The sequence below is a fragment of the Gastrolobium bilobum genome, unplaced genomic scaffold (assembly GCF_033153095.1).
Source record: "Gastrolobium bilobum isolate Gb01-03AN ecotype WA unplaced genomic scaffold, APGP_CSIRO_Gbil_v1 utg35772, whole genome shotgun sequence".
Lineage (NCBI taxonomy): Eukaryota > Viridiplantae > Streptophyta > Magnoliopsida > Fabales > Fabaceae > Gastrolobium > Gastrolobium bilobum.
In genome coordinates this window covers 53,600-72,115 of record NW_026899116.1, presented here as the reverse complement: position 1 = coordinate 72,115, position 18,516 = coordinate 53,600, and the positions used below count along the sequence as shown (strand labels likewise).

Sequence of the window (18,516 nt, the reverse complement as noted above, 5' to 3'; positions counted from 1 at the left end):
TGAAAATGTGTCGGTGATCATGAAATGGAGGAAAGGAGATTGATGGCTTTCCGAAAACATAAACCTCCTTCTTTTAAGGGAGGTTATGAGCCAATGGCGGCTGCAAAATGGCTCCAAGCGATGGAGAAGATATTCAGGGTGATGAGGTGCCCTGACGCAATGAAGTTGGCTTACTCTGTTTATATGCTGGAAGAGGAAGCAGAAGATTGGTGGACAAACACCGTGCAGCCATTAGAAGCTGAAGGTCGGGAAGTCACATGGCGGTTATTCGAGACATTGTTCTTGGATAACTACTTCCCTAGAGAGGCTAGGGAACAAAAGCAGAATGAGTATAACGATCTCAAACAAGGGTCGATGTCTATTGACCAATACTTCTCAAAATTCAATGAGTTGGTGAAATACGCCAACTATGGGCGAGCCTTACCCACCTCGGCTGAAATGACCTCCAAGTTCCAATGGGGTCTTAATGAGAAGATGTCTCGGAAGATGTCAAATTGTGACATCCGAGAGTTCAGTCGGTTTGTAAACCAGTGTAGAAAGGTGGAGGAAGTGTATAAGGTGTCCCAAACCAAGAAGTCTTCTGAGGCCCAGGCACCTAGTTCCAATAAAGCAACGGGCTCAGGTTATTGGAAGAACAGGAAGGTGCAAGGCAAGAAGCTGAATGCGAATAAGCCCTTTGACTTGTTCAAAAAACCCGGTACTCAGAAGAAGTTTGTTGATAGAGGACCTCCCCCCAAGTGCAAGGGATGTGGCAAAGAGCATAGGGGTCCATGTGCTACTGGTGAGGTGATTTGCTTTAAATGTGGAAGATCTGGTCACTACTCCAGGCAGTGTCCTCAGAACGAAGCAAGGACTATGGCAGTTCAAGCTACTGCTGTTCCGGTCTCTGTTGTTCAACCTATGCTAGAGTCTCAGACGGTTGGTAGAGTATATACCATGGACCGTCAACAATCGGAGAAGGCTCCGAATCTAGTGAAAGGTACAATTTACATTGATAATATGGATGTTGAAGTGTTGTTTGATTCAGGAGCTACACACTCCTGTATGTCTGATTTTATGGCCGTTGGTCTAAATTTGCAAATGTATGACATTCGCCCTCCAATGAAAGTGGTTACAGCTACTGGAGAGGAGTGTTATACATCCGCGTTGTGTAAAGATGTCGAATTCAAATATGAAGGCCGAGATTACGTGCTGGATTTTATTTGTTTACCTATGATCAGCCTTCAAGTTATCTTGGGTATGGACTGGTTGTCAAAGAACTGTGCTATGATAGACTGCTGTGGTAAAAGGATTGTGCTTGATGCTGATGATTCTGCTACTAGTTCTTCCCCATATCTATCTGTGTTGCAGGTTAGAAAGGCTTTGAGGGCCGGGGCATTGGGATATGTCTTTGTGGGGGGTTTAGTAGGCGGAAGTCATGAGGAGATTGGCACTATTTCCGTGGTGAGGGAGTTTGTGGATGTGTTTCCAGATGAAATTCCACAACTTCCGCCTCATAGAGAGATTGAGTTCACGATTGATCTATTGCCTGGTGTGGGGCCTATCTCTCTGGCTCCGTATAGGATGTCACCACCGGAATTAGCCGAGTTAAAGAAGCATATTGAAGAGCTTTCGGCTAAGCAGTTTATCCGGCCAAGTGTGTCCCCGTGGGGAGCACCAGTCATATTTGTTAAGAAGAAGGACGATAGCATGAGATTATGCACTGATTACCGTCAGCTGAATAAGGTTACTATTAAGAACAAGTATCCTCTCCCTCGCATAGATGATTTGCTTGATCAGTTGAGGGGTGCTTGTGTTTTCTCAAAGATTGATTTGAGGTCGGGTTATCATCAAATCCGAATTAGGCAGGAAGATATTCCGAAGACTGTCTTCCGATCTAGATATGGACATTATGAGTATCAAGTAATTCCATTTGGACTCACTAATGCTCCTGCGGTGTTTATGGATTACATGAATCGCATATTTAAGCCGTTTCTGGATCAATTCGTGATTGTGTTTATTGATGATATCCTGATATATTCGAAGAGTAAGGAAGAGCATGAAGGTCACTTGAGAACTGTGTTGCAAATTCTCAGAGAGAAACAGTTATATGCAAAGCCTTCTAAATGTGAGTTTTGGCTTTCTCAAGTGCAATTTCTGGGTCACGTTATCTCTGCTGAGGGAGTAGCGGTTGATCCTAACAAGATAGAGGCAGTTGTTGATTGGGAGAGACCCAAGACAGTAACAGAGATAAGAAGTTTTCTGGGTTTGGCTGGTTATTACCGGAGATTCATTAAAGAATTTTCAGCCATGGTGTTGCCATTGACCCGTTTGACCCGGAAGGATACTCCATTTGTTTGGACACAAGAATGTGAAGAATGCTTTCAGAGCCTTAAGGAGAAACTGACGACCGCTCCGGTGTTAGTACTTCCCGACCCGGAAGGTGAATTTGAGCTATACAGCGATGCGTCCAAGAAGGGATTGGGATGTGTGCTGATGCAAGATAGGCGGGTGGTAGCTTATGCATCGAGGCAGTTGAAACCGCATGAAGAAAATTATCCAACCCATGACCTTGAGCTTGCTGCAATTGTTTTTGGGTTGAAGCAGTGGAGGCATTTCTTGTATGGAATGCAATTTGCAATATTCAGCGATCACAAGAGTTTGAAATACTTGTTTGATCAGAAGGAGCTGAATATGAGACAACGACGGTGGACCGAGTTCCTAAAGGACTATGATTTTGAATTGAAATATCATCCTGGTAAGGCTAATGTTGTAGCGGATGCACTGAGCCGAAAATCCGTGAGTATATCAAGCATGATGATCAGAGATTATGATGTGATAGAGAGGTTCAGAGATATTCAATTATCTAAAATCTTTCCATGTAAAATTTGTGGCTTTGAAATCACGAGCATTGAGAATGAACTGATGACCAGAATCAAAGAAGCCCAGCTGCAAAATGAAAGCGCTAGACGACTAAAAGGTCAGAGTGGTGTATCCTGCAATGATGAGGGTATACTATTATATCAGGGTCGTGTAGTTGTACCTAGGCAGTTGGCGGAAGAAGTGATGACAGAGGCTCATAAGGGTCATTTTACAGTTCATCCGAGAGCTACAAAGATGTATCAGGACCTAAAGATGAATTTCTGGTGGCCTGGTATGAAGAAAGATATTGCCGAATTTGTCTCTAAGTGTCTCATTTGTCAGAAGGTAAAGATTGAGCATCAAAAGCCTTCTGGTATGTTGCAACCTCTGGATGTTCCTGAATGGAAATGAGAGAGTATCTCCATGGATTTCGTAGTGGGATTGCCGCGAACACAGGCTAGTTATGATTCTATATGGGTGATTGTGGATAGATTGACAAAATCCGCACACTTTTTGCCAGTTCGGGTAGATTTCTCTGCGGAGAGATTGGCTAGGCTCTATGTGAAGGAGATTGTGAGGCTTCATGGGGTGCCTGAAAGCATTGTTAGTGATCGGGACCCGAAGTTCACTTCTCGCTTCTGGGGAGCATTGCAGGAGGCTCTTGGCACTCAGTTGAGACTGAGCACTGCTTATCACCCACAGACGGATGGTCAGACTGAGAGGACCATTCAGACGTTGGAGGATATGCTGAGGGCTTGCACCCTGGAGCAGGGTACTGCATGGGATCGATATCTCCCGCTGGTTGAGTTTTCGTATAATAATAGTTTTCATGCTAGTCTGGGTATGGCTCCCTACGAGGCCTTGTATGGTCGCAGGTGTAGGACACCTACTTGTTGGTCAGAGGTTGGAGACACAGAGCGGTTTGGATTGGATTTTGTTCAGGAGACTACTGAGCAGATTAAAATGATTAAGGATCGTCTGAAAAAGGCTCAGGACCGTCAGAAAAGTTACTACGATCTCAAGCATCGACCTCTAGAGTTTGAGGAGGGAGATCATGTGTTCCTGAAGCTGTCATCGGTTACGGGTGTGGGACGAGCCCTTGGAGTGAGGAAGCTGAGTCCGAGATTTATTGGACCCTACCAGATTCTTCGTAGGGTGGGACCGGTTGCCTACCAGCTTGCCTTACCTCCGCAATTAGCAAATTTGCATGATGTGTTTCATGTTTCTCAGCTGAGGAGATACGTAGCTGATCCTTCTCATGTGGTTCAACCTGATAATGTTGAGATCCGGGAGAATTTGAAGACTCCTATTGGGCCACTGAAGATACTCGAAAGAGATGAGAAAAAGCTGAGAAATAAATCTATTCCTATGGTGAAAGTCCAATGGGAAGGAAGGACGCCTGAAGAGTCCACTTGGGAGCGGGAAGATGAGCTTCTCCGGCAATATCCTGAGTTTAAGGACATGTACGTTCTTGATTTTGCGGACAAAATCGCTAAAAGGTGGGGTGATTATAATAGACCAACTTAATTAATTAGTAAATCAAGTGTAATTAATTAATTAAACATGTTTTAGTGAGTAAAATTAAGTATAATGCTAAATTAAATGAATCTGAGTCACTTTGGAGTTAAAAAGTGTACTCAGTGAAAATTAAGGGGTATAAATGGGTACTGGCAAAAGTACCCAAAATATAAAAATAAAAATAGTAACATTCCTAGAATAATATTCCAGACTTTTGGGTAAAGTTTGGTAATTATTGGAGTTGAATAGATAGACAAACCAATACCCGCTTAAAGCCACTTAACCTATGTTAAGTGACTTAAGCTACCAAATGACCCCCATTTCCCCCAAGTCCCGTCGCCAGAAAACAAAGAAGGAGAAGAAGAAGGAGAAAGAAGAGGAAGGAAGGGAGGAAGAGAGAGAGAGATCAAACCTTGATGGTTTTGGATGATTCAAAAGCCTAAATCGCTTAGAATCTCGCCCTCTTTCATAATCCTAGCTTTGTTTTGAGTGGGGAGCATTGTGGAGAGAGATATTACCTCTCAAAAATTCGGCCCTTTGGTGAAAATTGGGGTTTTGAGAGTTTCTACCTCCATTGAAGCTTGAGGAGCCATCAATCTTTGGTTGTGTGACCATTGGTGGTAAGATTCTAACCCTTGAACCTCATGATTCCTTGAAATTTGCATGAGTTAGGATTTATGAATAGTAAATTGGGATTTTGATGAAATGTAGTTGAATTTGCTATGTTCTAGGAAGAATGAGATTTAGTGCATGTTGTAAGAAATGCTAGGAATGACATTTAATCGGTGGAAATGAGCCTAGATAGTCATTTGATAATTGTTCATAATATTGGAAAGTTCATGCTTGGATTGGTTAGTATTCTAGCATGTTGAACAATTGGTGAGTTGAATGATTGATTGTGTCCTAATGATGTCTAAGATTGAGACATTTGGACCGACCGTGAGTGATCAACCGCTTGAACAAGCTATGGAGCTTGAGTAGCTCATTGGAATTGGTAAGCTTGAAAACCGGCCGGGTCGTACCGGGTCGCATCGGTTCTGATGCATAACCGGTCCGTTGCTTCAACCGGACCGGTTATATGACCGGTTTACCGATTCCTAGGTCGACCCGGCCAGGTCGGTCCGGGTTTCATAACACTGGTTAAGTGTATATGTGATTAGGGCTGTGTATGGGTCAGGTCGGGTCAGGTTTTTGTCCGACTCGACCCAACTTGGTTTTTATAGGTCAGATATTTTGACCCGACCCGCTTTAATTTGATCCAAGTCAGGTCTGACTTGGATTGGATTTTGTTGAACTAGTTCAGAACCAGTTTGGATATGACCTGACTTGGTTTCTGAAGTGGGTCTAACTTGGTTTTTGAACTGGGTCAAATCTTACCTGACCCGTTTTTGACTTGGTTTTTGAACTGGGTCGGGTCACCAGTTTCCATGAAAACCGGCCGGTTCGTACCGGGTCGCACCGGTTCTGATGCATAACCGGTCTGTTGCTTCAACCGGACCGGTTATATGACCGGTTTACCGGTTCCCAGGTCGACCCGGCCAGGTCGGTCCGGGTTTCATAACACTGGTTAAGTTTATATGTGATTAGGGCTATGCATGGGTCAGGTCGGGTCAGGTTTTTGTCCGACTCGACCCAACTTGGTTTTTATAGGTCAGATATTTTGACCCGACCCGCTTTAATTTGATCCAAGTCAGGTCTGACTTGGATTGGATTTTGTTGAACTAGTTCAGAACCAGTTTGGATCTGACCTGACTTGGTTTCTGAAGTGGGTCTGACTTGGTTTTTGAACTGGGTCAAATCTTACCTGACCCGTTTTTGACTTGGTTTTCTCACAAAATTTTGTCCAAATTTTTACGTTGCAAAAGACGAAAATTTCGTTACAAAATTATTTTTTCGTCGAAATTTTTACAAAAAAAAATTTTCTATTGAAATTTAGTTTCCGTCAACAATTTTGACGAAAATTATTTCTTCCATCAAATGTTTTAAACAAAAAAAGAATTTTGTCAAAAAATTTGACGTAATGTTTTTCGTTCAAAATTTCGATGGGAACATGTTTTGACGAAAATTTTGACGAAAATTATTTCGAGGGAAATGTTTCATTTGAAACTTTCGACGAAATTTAGATTCTCTAAAGAATTTTAACATAATATTTTTTTCGTCAAAATATTTTTTTTGTCAAAAAAATTTACGAAATTTTTTTATAGAAATGTGTTTCGCTGAAAATTTGGATGGAAATTTTTTATCAAAAAACTTGACGAAAATATTTAGTTGAAAATTTTCGATTGAAATGTGTTTCGCTAAAAATTTCGACGATATTTTTTTTTTTGTTAAAAAATTTAACGAAAATTTTTTCGTCAAAAACTTTTGCCGAAATTTGAAATCTGTAAAGAATTTTGATGAATTTTTTTGCCGTCAAAATTTTTTGATGACGAAAATGTTTCCGTCGAAAACTTTCGCCAAAGTTTGAAATCTGTAAAGAATTTTGATGAAATTTTTTGCCGTCAAAATTTTTTGATAACGAAAATATTTTCGTCGAAAACTTTCGCCGAAATTTGAAATCTGTAAAGAATTTGGATGAAATTTTTTGTCGTCAATATTTTTTGCTGTCAAAATTTTTTGATGATGAAAATGTTTCGGTCGAAAACTTTTGCCTAAATTTGAAATCTGTATAGAATTTTGATGAATTTTTTGCCGTCAAAATTTTTTGATGACGAAAACATTTCCATCTAAAATTATCGCCGAAAATTGAAATATGTAAAGAATTTTAATGAAATTTTTTTCCGTCGAAATTTTTTGATGGAAATGTGTTTCGTCGAAATTTTTAATGAAAATTGTTTTGAGGAAAATGTTTCATTTGAAACTTTCGACGAAATTGAGATTCTCTAAAGAATTTAGACAAAATAATTTTTCTTTCAAAATTTCTTATCGAAATATTTGTCAAAAAATTTTAAGAATTTTTTTTACAGAAATGTGTTCCGTTGAAAATTTTGATGGATATATTCTTTATCAAAAAACTTGACGGAAATTTTTTCGTCGAAAGTTTTTATGAATATATTTTTTTGTGAAATATTTTGACGAGATTTAGATTCCGTAAAAAAAGTTGACAAAAAAAATATTCCGTCAAATTTTTTTACCTATATGTTTTTAGTCACAAATTTTGATTAAAATATTTTTCGTCAAAAATTTTTGCGGAAATTTTTATGAAAATATTTTTCATAAAAAAATTTGACGTAATTGTTTTACGTTAAAACTCTTCTGTCAAAAATTTTTGCGAAAATTTTTATGAAAATATTTTTCATAAAAAATTTTGACGTAATTGTTTTACATTAAAACTTTTCTTTTAATGTAATTGTGATTTTTTTTTTCACATAATGGGTATGAGTCAAGTTTTGGGTCAGTGGGTCAATATTAAAACGAGTCAGGTCTAAACCTGACCCAAATAAAAGTGGGTCAGTATTTAAACCAGTTCAAAAAATATGAGTATTTATGGGTCGGGTCAAGGTTGGATCAAGGGCAGGGCAAGTGAACCAGTTTTTTTGCACACCCCTATATGTGATGTTCTACTTCATCGTACAACTATCCCTGCAAGCAGAACGTCTGACTTGAAGTACTACGAGCATAGACATTATATAGACTTGAAGAATGATTGCACGGAAGAAAGAACTGGAGAATCGTGAGAAGGATCTGCAAAAGCGTCAAGCACAAAATGAAAATGAAGAAAAGGAGCTAGATCTCAAGAAGAAAAATGTAATCTATTTTGCCTGTGTAAATTTATAGATAAGCTAGTCAATTGTGTCAAATTCCAAACACCACCCCCTCTTATTTTAATAATTTTAAGACTGGTGGACTTTGATCTTCATCTTTGTTGTTTGCAGAATGAGATGGCAATAATGGTGCAAAACAAGGCTGATGAGAAAGTGATGTTGGCTCAAGAACAAAAGGCACGACTTCCATTTTCTTGTATCTACAGTAGTTAATTCAGTTACATGTATCATTTAAAGATTTAAATTCTGACTTGATCATTTTGAGGCTAAGTGTTGCAGAAAGAAAAGAAGAAACTGCATAAAAAAATTCATGAACTACAAAGAGAACTCGATGCCAAACAAGCATTGCAATTGGAGATTGAGCACTTGAGAGGAGCTCTTCAAGTAATGAAACACATGGAGGAGGATGAAGATGTGGACGAGAAGAAAAAAATGGATGCAACTAAATTGGTTCTGCAGGATAATGAGGAGGAATTGGAAGCAATGAAAGAACTTCAACAAACTCTTATTGTCAAGGAGCGTACAACCAATGACGAGTTGCAAGATGCTCGCAAGGAATTAATAAGTGTATATATATTTTTCCATACATAAATGTGACTCTCTTCGATGTGATTATGTGTATAGGCTTTAACTCATCCAATGGTCTGAAAATCAACTTTGGAAGGTCTTCTCCAACTAATCATTTTCAAAACCAGAATAGAGAGGGCTGTATTTGTATAAAATATGTCGTAAACCTTACCACACATACAAGGTTGTTTGCATTTTTTAATTGACATATAACTGCTAATATATTCATTATAACAGAGTGTTTCATGTTTAGTAGTCTACATGATCTTGTAATTTGTGAACATTCTAATCATGCAGTTGGAGTCATATTCAGGGTACACTGACATAGGTGATTTGCTATAATAACTTATAGCAATCTGGTTGCACGTATTTGCAATGCAAATGCTTTATATACTGTGTTTTTGCTCCTGTTTCTATATTTAAGGAATTTAGGTTTTTTAATGGTTCAATCCTATTCTGTGAATCATGTGGTTGCTTGGTTCTCCTTTGTCGATTTGCCATACAATTGTGTCCAAAGGAGATGATTTTAATCTATAAGGTTTAACATTTTAGGTAAAAATTGGTTGAATTAGGTCAGTTAGCTTGTTGTTGTGTGCTACCATGGTTTAGTTGTTTGTATTTTCAAGTAATCTAATTTCCTTGTTCGCAGAGCATAGGGAAGACAAAGAGGACTCGGGCTTTTATTGGTGTGAAAAGAATGGGGGAGCTTGATAGTAAGCTGTTTGTGAAAGCAGCTAAGAGAAAATTTTCTGATGATGAAGTGAATGTGAGAGCTGTGGAGTTGTGCTCACAGTGGGAGGCTTATCTTAGAGATCCAAGCTGGCATCCATTTAAAATTGTATCAGATAAAGAAGGAAACCCCAAGGTACAATGACTTTAAGACTTACATGTGTTCAAATGGACGTCATCTTTTTTATCTATTGTGGTCATTTTAATTGTGAACACCTGATTGCCTTATTATACATGCTAAGAAATATTTAAAAAACGCAATATATCACTTCGTAATAGTTACAAAGCAAGGTATGTTGTAAGTGTTGTTTTAAGGATCTATTGTCAGAGCAAGGTGCTGGTCATCTCTTTAGCACTTGATTGGAATTTTTCTTTCCCTGATGCTCCGTACACGGACCATGACCTAGATATATGTTGGATATGCAGGAAATTTTAGATGAAGAAGATGAAAAACTAAGAACTTTAAAAGATGAGTTTGGTGATGAGGTCTTTGGAGTGGTGGCTACAGCTCTGATGGAGTTGAATGAGTACAACCCCAGTGGTAGATATCCATTACCGGAGCTATGGAATTTTAAGGAAGGAAGGAGGGCTTCGTTGAAAGAGGGTATTTCACATATAATCAAGCAATGGGAATCGTTAAAACAAAGGAAAAAGCGGGGCTTCATTTAGGTGGTTTGAATTAGAACTGATATGCAGAACTTCAATTTAAATTCTTGTTCTAACGTAATCGGATTTAGTTCAGAAATATAATGCAAATGTTAGATCATAACGTGACTGTTACTTATAATACTACATATCATATTATATATGGATATTTTTATTTGGAGCAGATATTATATAGTTATTTTATTTAGATCTCTAAATATCTTCATTAGCAATAAAAAGTATCTTTAATATAATTCATGTAATTTTATCATATTTACGTTGAATAGAGATCAGGGAGGAAGAACGGTGTGCTTTTTCCGGATTATGCAGTTTGTTCTCATTTAAAGATTATGTGAGACAGGAAGCGTTAGATTTTTGGTCCATAAGTGATGGTAAATTTGTTCATTTATTGCCTGTGCATTTACAAATTCACAATGATCCACCTGCCTGTATCCATTACTAATGCATCTAGTATACTTTCCAAGTGAGCTGCAATCTAAGGACCCATGGTCTGTTCTATTGTGGAGGATTATGATCGGCAACTTATCCTTCTTAACCTTTATTCTAAGAAGGCTAAACAACGTAGTATTTCAGCAGAGCCAAGAAGACATATAATTCTGATTAAAATTAGACCTATGGAACAAACTTACTAGCAGCAATTTCTAATCCCTAAACATAAATTTGGTTCTCAAAGAAAAAAGAATTTTTTTCAAGGGCAATTAGTCAGCTGTGAATTAGAGTTAATGAAAAACTTCACAAGGCAGAGACGCAACGATTTTGAAAGCAAGACTCATGAAAAGAAAATGAACATAATGACTGAATGGTGAAGGAAAAAAAAACAATTATATTGGAAAAACAGAAACATTGTCTTAAAATCCAAACACTACCTCTCATCTCGTGACTTTTCCTCAAGAAGAAGCCACACTTGCACTTTGAAACTGGAAGCAAGGAGGTCTGTTATTGGGAGAGACCGCGGCTCTCAATTCCAACAACCTCAAGTAATTCCTACAATAAATAAAAATGATATTAATGTGAGTAAAAGTTAAAAAAATTAAATCAAATCTAAGAAGTTTATACTTCCAACTTCGAACCCTTAGAGCGTGTTTGGTGTGATGTATAAGGCCTGATAGTATAAGCTTATACTATACATTATAACATTTTCAATTGTTTGGTGTAACCATAGTATAGAATAAGCTTATACACCAAGACCCTTTAATACATCAAAATGATGTATAAGTCAATCAAGTCTAGGGAGGTGGGATTAGACATGATAAGGTATTGATGTATTAAGTTAATCCCTTCCTTCCCCTTCTACCCTTTTTCCTTCTTCATCCCCTTTCTTCCCCTTCCCCCATTTAACGGAGACGGCAGCAACACGCCGGTGCGGCAGGCTTCGGAGACAACATTGGTGGGGACTTGCTGTTCAACTCTGTGACGGACTAGTCGACCTTGCGATCGGCGATCGACGTACCTGAAAAGCTCGGCGGGGACAAGAAAGAGAGAGAGGATTTGGAACACACAAGAGAATAGATGTTGTTCAATTTCTCTATAGCAACACATGAAATCCTTTCTGTACTTGCAGGGTATGTTACCAACGGTCACTATGGTGAGGTTCTCTATCGGTATTTGGAGCAATGGAAATTTGGTTTGTGTGGCTCAACCATTACGTTTTGTTTGAAAAGTTGTGTTGCTTTAGGGAGGTTCTAATGTGGAAGAGGGGTCCATGTTGATTCCTTAAAGCTTAATTTGAACTCTGATTGTTTTGTGGGTTCTTCTCTCATTCAGTTATATTCCCAGTATGGGAAAATTGAGGATGTATATAAGGTGTTTGACGAAACTACCAACAAAGATCTTGTGGCTTATTCGTCCATGATTACTGCCTATGCTCACTGTGGGGGCTCATGTGCTTATGGGGCCTTCCGGATTGCTTACTCAATGTAGGAGAAACAACTGCATCCCAATCGACTAACATTAGTGAGCTTACTGCATACAGCAGTGAAATTGGGATCCCTGCAAGAAGCTCGTGCAATGCATGGCTATGCCATTAGAAAAAAAAATGGCTTGTTGGATGAGATTTTTGAGACAGCCCTCCTCGATATGTATCATAAATGTGGGGATTTAAGGATGGCTGACTTTATTTTTGGCAAGATGGATACTACAACGGTTGGTTCTTGGAACACTTTGATAATAGATTATCTTCATAATGGACAGGCTTTAGAAGCTTTTGGCCTTTTTTGTCAAATGATGCATAGAAAGATGATTTGTTAACCTTAGCCAATGCAATTCTTTCTTGTGCCAACTTGAATTATTTATGTGAAGGAAAGAGTATCCATGGATACATGCGGGTAGAACCTGATCTGGTGGCTAGTACTGCTTTGGTTGATCTATACTCTGAAAGGTTGGGGAATAAGGATGCTGTAATATGTAATGTTATGAATCTTATGATGACTGGCTATCTTTTGTATTTAAATTTAAATTGTAACTTAAAGTTATGTAATTTTATATTTTAATTTGTTGAAAGTTATTATATACTTTTGTGTTTCAATTATGTATTCTATTGTGACTTTTATATAATTTGTTTAATCAGCACTGTAGGGAATATAGAAATTTTTTTCTATCAAATTATACAATTACAATAGATTTTTATAAAAATTAATATCATATGAGATATTTATAAAAATTTTATTAAAAGGTATTTTTGTCAAGAATATTTATTTGTATTCTATCTGGTATTATAGAATATATTATCTTATACAATATCATGTGTCAAAACGATGAATAGTATTAAAATTTAATCAAATCAGATCTTATACTATCAAGCCTTATCCTATCATGTGCACCAAAGATGCCCTAAAATATCTTCCTCCACTTTATAGGCGAAGGTCATGACTAATGGTCATTGAGAACATGCTTCCTTGCCCCTTTTAACTAAATACTAGGGCATAAAGGTTCTGCGGTGGCTTATTTACACTTCTGATAATTTCTTAGCCAGTTAGTTATGCAACAAACTTATACTCAAGATTCAATAATGTGTTCGTTTATGATTCAAAGATAGCATAAAACAAAAACTGAAATCTTCGATCTCTAAGGAAGAAACCAAAAATCAACCACGAATACCTGGTTAGACGGACGGAAGCAAAGAATCACTTTAAGTCTCGCAGTTCCGATTATTCTAGCAGCAGAGAACAATGCGAGGTTAGTAACTAACGTAACGCACCAAAAGCAGATAATTGTGATTGGTGAAGAGTGAAGATAAACGATGATAAGATTCGGATGAGATGAATAGAAGAAGAAAAAGATCAATTGGATGGAACGAATACGAGGAAACCAACGACCTTAGATCTCTTTTGGTGCGAGACAAATGAATGGCTTTGTTTGAATTGTTTCTGGTTTGTAACTGCCTCTCTTCACCTTCACGCACTCCTTTCAGGAACAATGATCAGCTGCATCGCACGCACCTGTTCCGATTTTACCACTTTCATTTCGCTTCGTACCTTCTCTATTTTTCCCTTTAAATTATGAGGTGAAGATAAAATAACTCCACCGTCAGATACCTCGAAACATTGAACAGTTCTTAAGTGCTGATAGGCTTAGTGATTTTTTTTATGTTTCAAACAGTGTTTATGTAATTTTTAATTTATGTACTGCATCAAAATCTTGATTTATTATTATAATTTTATGTTTTTATAAAAAAAATTCATCAAAAATAATTTTATTAATATTCCAAAATACTTTTATATTTTTATGATTTTTTTACATTATAATTTTATGTTTTACGTTTTTTCTCTCTCTCTTAATTTTACATAAAATTTCAATTTTAACTATCTTGATCGGTCTAAGTCTCTCCTTATTTATAAATAAATAAATAAAATAACTCATAAAATTACTCTTTCATTACATTGTGTTGGAAAAAAAAGTATAATAAAAGAAAATTACCATTCTTATCATTCCATTCCCTTTCATTAAAACTTCTAAATAAGAAAATAAAAACTTTTATCCACTTCATCGTCTTTAAATAGAACAAATTTTCGTTGAAACGGAAAAAAGGTTTTGAAACTTAGATTGTAATACAAATTAAAAGTTGGGTTCAAATGGAAAAAAAAAAATCCACTCTTAGAAAAAAGGAGTACCTAAGTGGATACTACCAAAGATTTACTCCTTTAAATATCTTAACAGGAATACGTGATCGTTATTTTACTAAATGTCATTTTATTACATTGAATATCATTCCTTATCGTAAAACATACAAAGCAAATCAAATCAATTTAAAACTATGGAATTTAAAGTAAAATAATATAAAAGTTTAGGTGCCCAATTATAACCAAATCATTAGCCACTTCTTGTTATACCAGTACAATGGCACAATAGATTTACAATGGCACACTAGATTTAGTCCAAGAATGCTCAAACCTCTACACTAAAACAAGAATCAAGACGAATTTAGGGTAAATGAGGCAAGGCACCTCAACAAGCAAGATAGCATTATTCGGGTAATCAAAATTACAAAATCTATACCATTTCTCAAAGAGGAGAAATGATTAAAAGTTGTACTGTGATGAAACTATATATGTTATGCAAAAATGTAATAATTGACAGAAATAAATATCTAAGTGTCTTAGATTCTATTTTATTTTTTTCATCACCATCTTGTGCTGTATGGGTAAGACGTCAATACTTCTTTCCCAGCATAAGCACCTGAAGTTTGTCATATCCCGCAAGCACACCAGCACCTGCGACTGCTCGAAGGATGTTTGCACCAGCACCCTTGAAGAGAGATTTAGGACCTTCATTCTTGACAATTTGCGAGAATGCATCGAAAGAGCTCTTGTACTTGACAGCTTCACCTGATGTCATCATCATTCTTCTACGAACAGTGTCAAATGGGTAGGAAGCAACGCTAGAACCAGTAGTAACGAGCCATCCAAGAGCAAAGCTAGCTAAGAAACTATCCTGAAATTTTGGGGGAAAAAAAAACAGAAAAAACCTTAAACAAATGAAACAAGCAATATTAGAACTAAGGTGAACTTAAAAAGGGTAATGTCTCACGTGCAATGTTCCGACCAAGAGCACTGGCTTCAAAGAATCATACATTCCAAAGTATAAACCACGGTAGACAGTGATTCCAACTAAAGAAATGTAGAAGCCACGGTAGAGACCAGCAATACCATCAGATTTAAGAGTTTTCTTGTAGACATCGACCAAACCATTGAATTGCCTCTCTCCACCCTTTTTTCCAGCTTTGGCATCATTGGCAAGGCGGGTTCGAGCATAATCCAATGAATAAACAAAGATTGATGATGAAGCTCCTGCTGCAGCACCAGATGCTAAGTTACCTGCAAACCATTTCCAGTATCCATCCCTGTCTTTCTTGAAGCTAAATAGACTCTTAAAGTAGTCTTTAAATGCAAAGTTCAGGGCCTGTAAAAGAATTTGACATAGGCCTAATAAACACAAAGCTAAGGGACAATGCAAAGTTCAAGTACATGAAACAATTGAAGGAATGACCCTAAGTATTTAACCAAAAGCTTAAACTTATAGATGAAGCTATATTAATCGTTTTATATTTTTCTAACATATCCAGGCTTGAAGAGTGAATGATAGAGTGAATGACCCTAATGATTTTATAGTGTTCAATTACAAACCTGTGTTGGGAAGTAACGGATAACATTGGCAGTGTTCCCTCTATATAATGCAACAAATCCTTCATCTTTGATTGTTCTTCCAAAACAATCTCCAATGCCCTTGTAAGGTTCGGATAGCCTACCAGCCTTAATCATCTCATCCTGATTTTGAATCAGAAGCTTTACACGCTCAATTGGAGCAGCTGCAGTCTTGGACACTGCTGCAGAAACTCCACCCATGAGAAAATCAGTAGCAAAGCTTGAAAAGTCTTTCTTTTTCTCTGATGGGGATTGGACAAACACGGGTGAAGCAGCTGAACCTACAGAATGCATATTACTTGTAGCTTTGCATGCAGGCATAACAGGACACTGCAACCCTGCGTTTGAAAAATTATTGAATGAAAACTGTTGCTGAAATTGAGCAAGCCCTTTCAAATCTCCATAATAAGTTGCAACATGTGGGGAAATGGTGGATCTCAAATGAATCTGCCCAGAAAACTTTTGTACGATTGTTGGGTACTGGTGCCTATCAGCCATCACTGCTTGAGTGCTTGGTATTACTATTAAGTATTAACCCCACTATAAACTGCAACAAAACAAATTATGTTAAGCTATTTATGGACTTAAATGAAATCAAGACCTTGGTTATTTGAGAGTTCAAGAGTAACACGGAATTCCAATTAACATGTAATTAACTAATTATCATGCAATGAAATCAAGGTCCTTAGCATTCCAACAAGGTGACTGAAACCGAATATTCCAAGCACTTTTGTTTTTATACCAATCATACATGCAGTCGAGTTCAACTTCTATACTCCTAAGCAACCAACTTTTTATCTGGTCAAACAAGCAATTTGCCTCTTTTAAGTAAGCCACCTACCTAGAGAGGCAAATTGTAGGAAAAAAAGTATAACTGGACCCACAAGCAAGAGGAGAGAGAAAAAAGAGTGGTGAGACCCAATCCCTTTTTGTGTGTGTAGCAGAGTTGTTTATCTCATGTAAAATGAGATAAACATAACCGATATATATATATATATATATATATATATATATATATATAAGACAGGATCGTTTGACACCGGTGTCAAATTTTAAAATTTTTGACACTAAATCTCAACAGTTGATTTTCGTCAATCAACGGTTATCATTTATTGGGAATTGATAGTAATTAATAAATTTAATTCCTAATAAATGATAACCATTGATTGGCAGAAATCAACGGTCGGAATATATATATATATATATATATATATATATATATTACAACATTGAAATAAAAATCCAGTTGGACCATGTTAAACCAGCTAAACCCTAAAGACCAATACTTTACCCGCATTGATTACCTTACCACACATCTACCTCAATCAGCAGCTCAATACTTTATCATAGAAATCCATGCATAAAGATCATCTGATGAAACATATATGTCAATATTTATGCAGATAAAACCAGACTTCAATTGGAAACACAGATCAAAATCAATTAGCAACACAATCAAGTAAAGATAGGGACTTATAATAAACATAAATGGATCCAAATAAACAAACCAGCTTAAACCATTACCCGAGAGCTCAAAAGGAAAAACAAGTCACAGAAAACATTAACGCTGGTGTAAAGAGAAGCATAGAGTTATATAGAATGACAAACAAGGCTGACAAAGAGATTGTACTTTTGGACTTGGCTTCTGGAATGTGAACACAGGATAAACTTTGAAAAAGAAGCTTTTGAATGAAAATGTCCCGAGGCTTGAGGCAATTTCTCCTACCTTAGTTAAGATGAAATTATACTATTATAAATCTCTGGGCTTTAAAGCGTGGTGACTGGTGGGCACAAATCCCGCGGTGATGGAGCAACAAGTTGACTTTTCATTTTAGAATGGATGTGTGAATGCTACAAATTGAGAAATGGAAAGGAAAGTTCGTTGGATAATTGACATTCCCATGTTCTAGAAGACTTTTTTCAAGCGGACTAATTTTGACAAAAATATTATCCTGGAACCTTGGGACAGTTTTGGTTGTGCTTACTTTTCAAATGCTGATTAATATATTAATCCGAATGAAAAGAAGTTCGCAGTTTAATATATTTCTTCCTTACAATTCTTTTCTATGATATAGTTTTTAAATGATATTGCTGCTTTTGATATATCACGTAAAATTTCTCAATATAGACTAAGAGGTTGTTTGTATTGACTTAGGAAGAAAGTCCTTTTTATTAATTTCTTATTTTAAAAGTACTTTTTATAAAAGTTACAGCTATTTAAATTTTAAAAAAAAAAATTATTTTTTGAAAAAAATATTTGACTTTTAACTTCTGCTTTTTTTAAAAGCTAAAATTTTTAGCTTTTGAAAAAAGTAAATTTTTGACTTTTTTTTATGACTTTTGTTTTTTTTATAACCAGGCATCCAAACAGACTTTTTTTGAGAAGTGCTTTTTTTTTATATAAAAAAGTAACTTCTGAAGAAGAAAAAAAAACCATCCAAACGGGCTCTAAATTTTCTGATCGATTCTATCATTCAATTCATTATCTACTTAAAAATCCCCAAAAATAAGAAAGTGATTCAATATTCATTAATACTTAAAAACGCGGGTATTGATTTCTCACGTCCCACCAACCCATTTTATTTCTTAAGCAAATTAATAAAAGATAAGAAGTTACGGAGAAAGGAAACCAGAAATAGGTTTGAAGTCTGTCAAATAAACCAGAGGTTCTAATTTCACATATCACGATTCATAATCTATCAAGGCTTATACATTAAAACAAAAAAATGCACTCACAAAAACAAGACAAGTATATACTTGAATTAGTTAATTTTTTTTTTGAACAGTGAATT

The 18,516-nt window shown here is 36.5% G+C and overlaps 2 protein-coding genes across 4 annotated transcripts; one reads left to right on the top strand and one right to left on the bottom strand.

The window, feature by feature from the left end:
* Window positions 1-7,749: 7,749 nt before the first annotated feature.
* LOC133287379 (factor of DNA methylation 4-like) lies at window positions 7,750-12,005 on the top strand. Its single transcript, XM_061484976.1, has 7 exons — window positions 7,750-8,106; window positions 8,235-8,300; window positions 8,403-8,690; window positions 9,340-9,555; window positions 9,846-10,023; window positions 11,647-11,675; window positions 11,850-12,005. Exons 1-7 carry the CDS (start codon window positions 8,002-8,004, stop codon window positions 12,003-12,005), a joined length of 1,038 nt encoding a protein of 345 aa, XP_061340960.1. The 5' UTR covers window positions 7,750-8,001.
* A 2,515-nt stretch (window positions 12,006-14,520) lies between these two features.
* On the bottom strand, window positions 14,521-17,545 carry LOC133287375 (ADP,ATP carrier protein 1, mitochondrial-like). Of its 3 annotated transcripts, none has more exons than XM_061484971.1 (4): window positions 17,451-17,545; window positions 15,707-16,271; window positions 15,111-15,482; window positions 14,521-15,014 (listed from the first exon to the last, which is right to left on the bottom strand). In XM_061484971.1, exons 2-4 carry the CDS (start codon window positions 16,220-16,222, stop codon window positions 14,733-14,735), a joined length of 1,170 nt encoding a protein of 389 aa, XP_061340955.1. In that variant the 5' UTR covers window positions 16,223-16,271; window positions 17,451-17,545; the 3' UTR covers window positions 14,521-14,732. The 3 variants fall into 3 exon arrangements, with proteins under 3 accessions (XP_061340955.1, XP_061340956.1, XP_061340957.1); XM_061484972.1 differs by lacking the exon at window positions 17,451-17,545 and adding an exon at window positions 17,355-17,442; XM_061484973.1 differs by lacking the exon at window positions 17,451-17,545 and adding an exon at window positions 17,249-17,376.
* Window positions 17,546-18,516: the final 971 nt, after the last annotated feature.

Excerpts from the sequence above, each read along its gene's own strand:
- LOC133287379 (XM_061484976.1), top strand. The coding sequence starts at position 8,002 with ATGATTGCACGGAAGAAAGAACTGGAGAATCGTGAGAAGGATCTGCAA. Across the intron at positions 10,024-11,646 it reads GAGGGCTTCGTTGAAAGAGG|GGTATGTTACCAACGGTCAC; the intron begins GTATTTCACATA and ends CTGTACTTGCAG. Across the intron at positions 11,676-11,849 it reads CCAACGGTCACTATGGTGAG|TTATATTCCCAGTATGGGAA; the intron begins GTTCTCTATCGG and ends TCTCTCATTCAG.
- LOC133287375 (XM_061484971.1), bottom strand. The coding sequence starts at position 16,222 with ATGGCTGATAGGCACCAGTACCCAACAATCGTACAAAAGTTTTCTGGG. Across the intron at positions 15,483-15,706 it reads TCCGTTACTTCCCAACACAG|GCCCTGAACTTTGCATTTAA; the intron begins GTTTGTAATTGA and ends ATTCTTTTACAG. Across the intron at positions 15,015-15,110 it reads TCTTGGTCGGAACATTGCAC|GATAGTTTCTTAGCTAGCTT; the intron begins GTGAGACATTAC and ends CCAAAATTTCAG.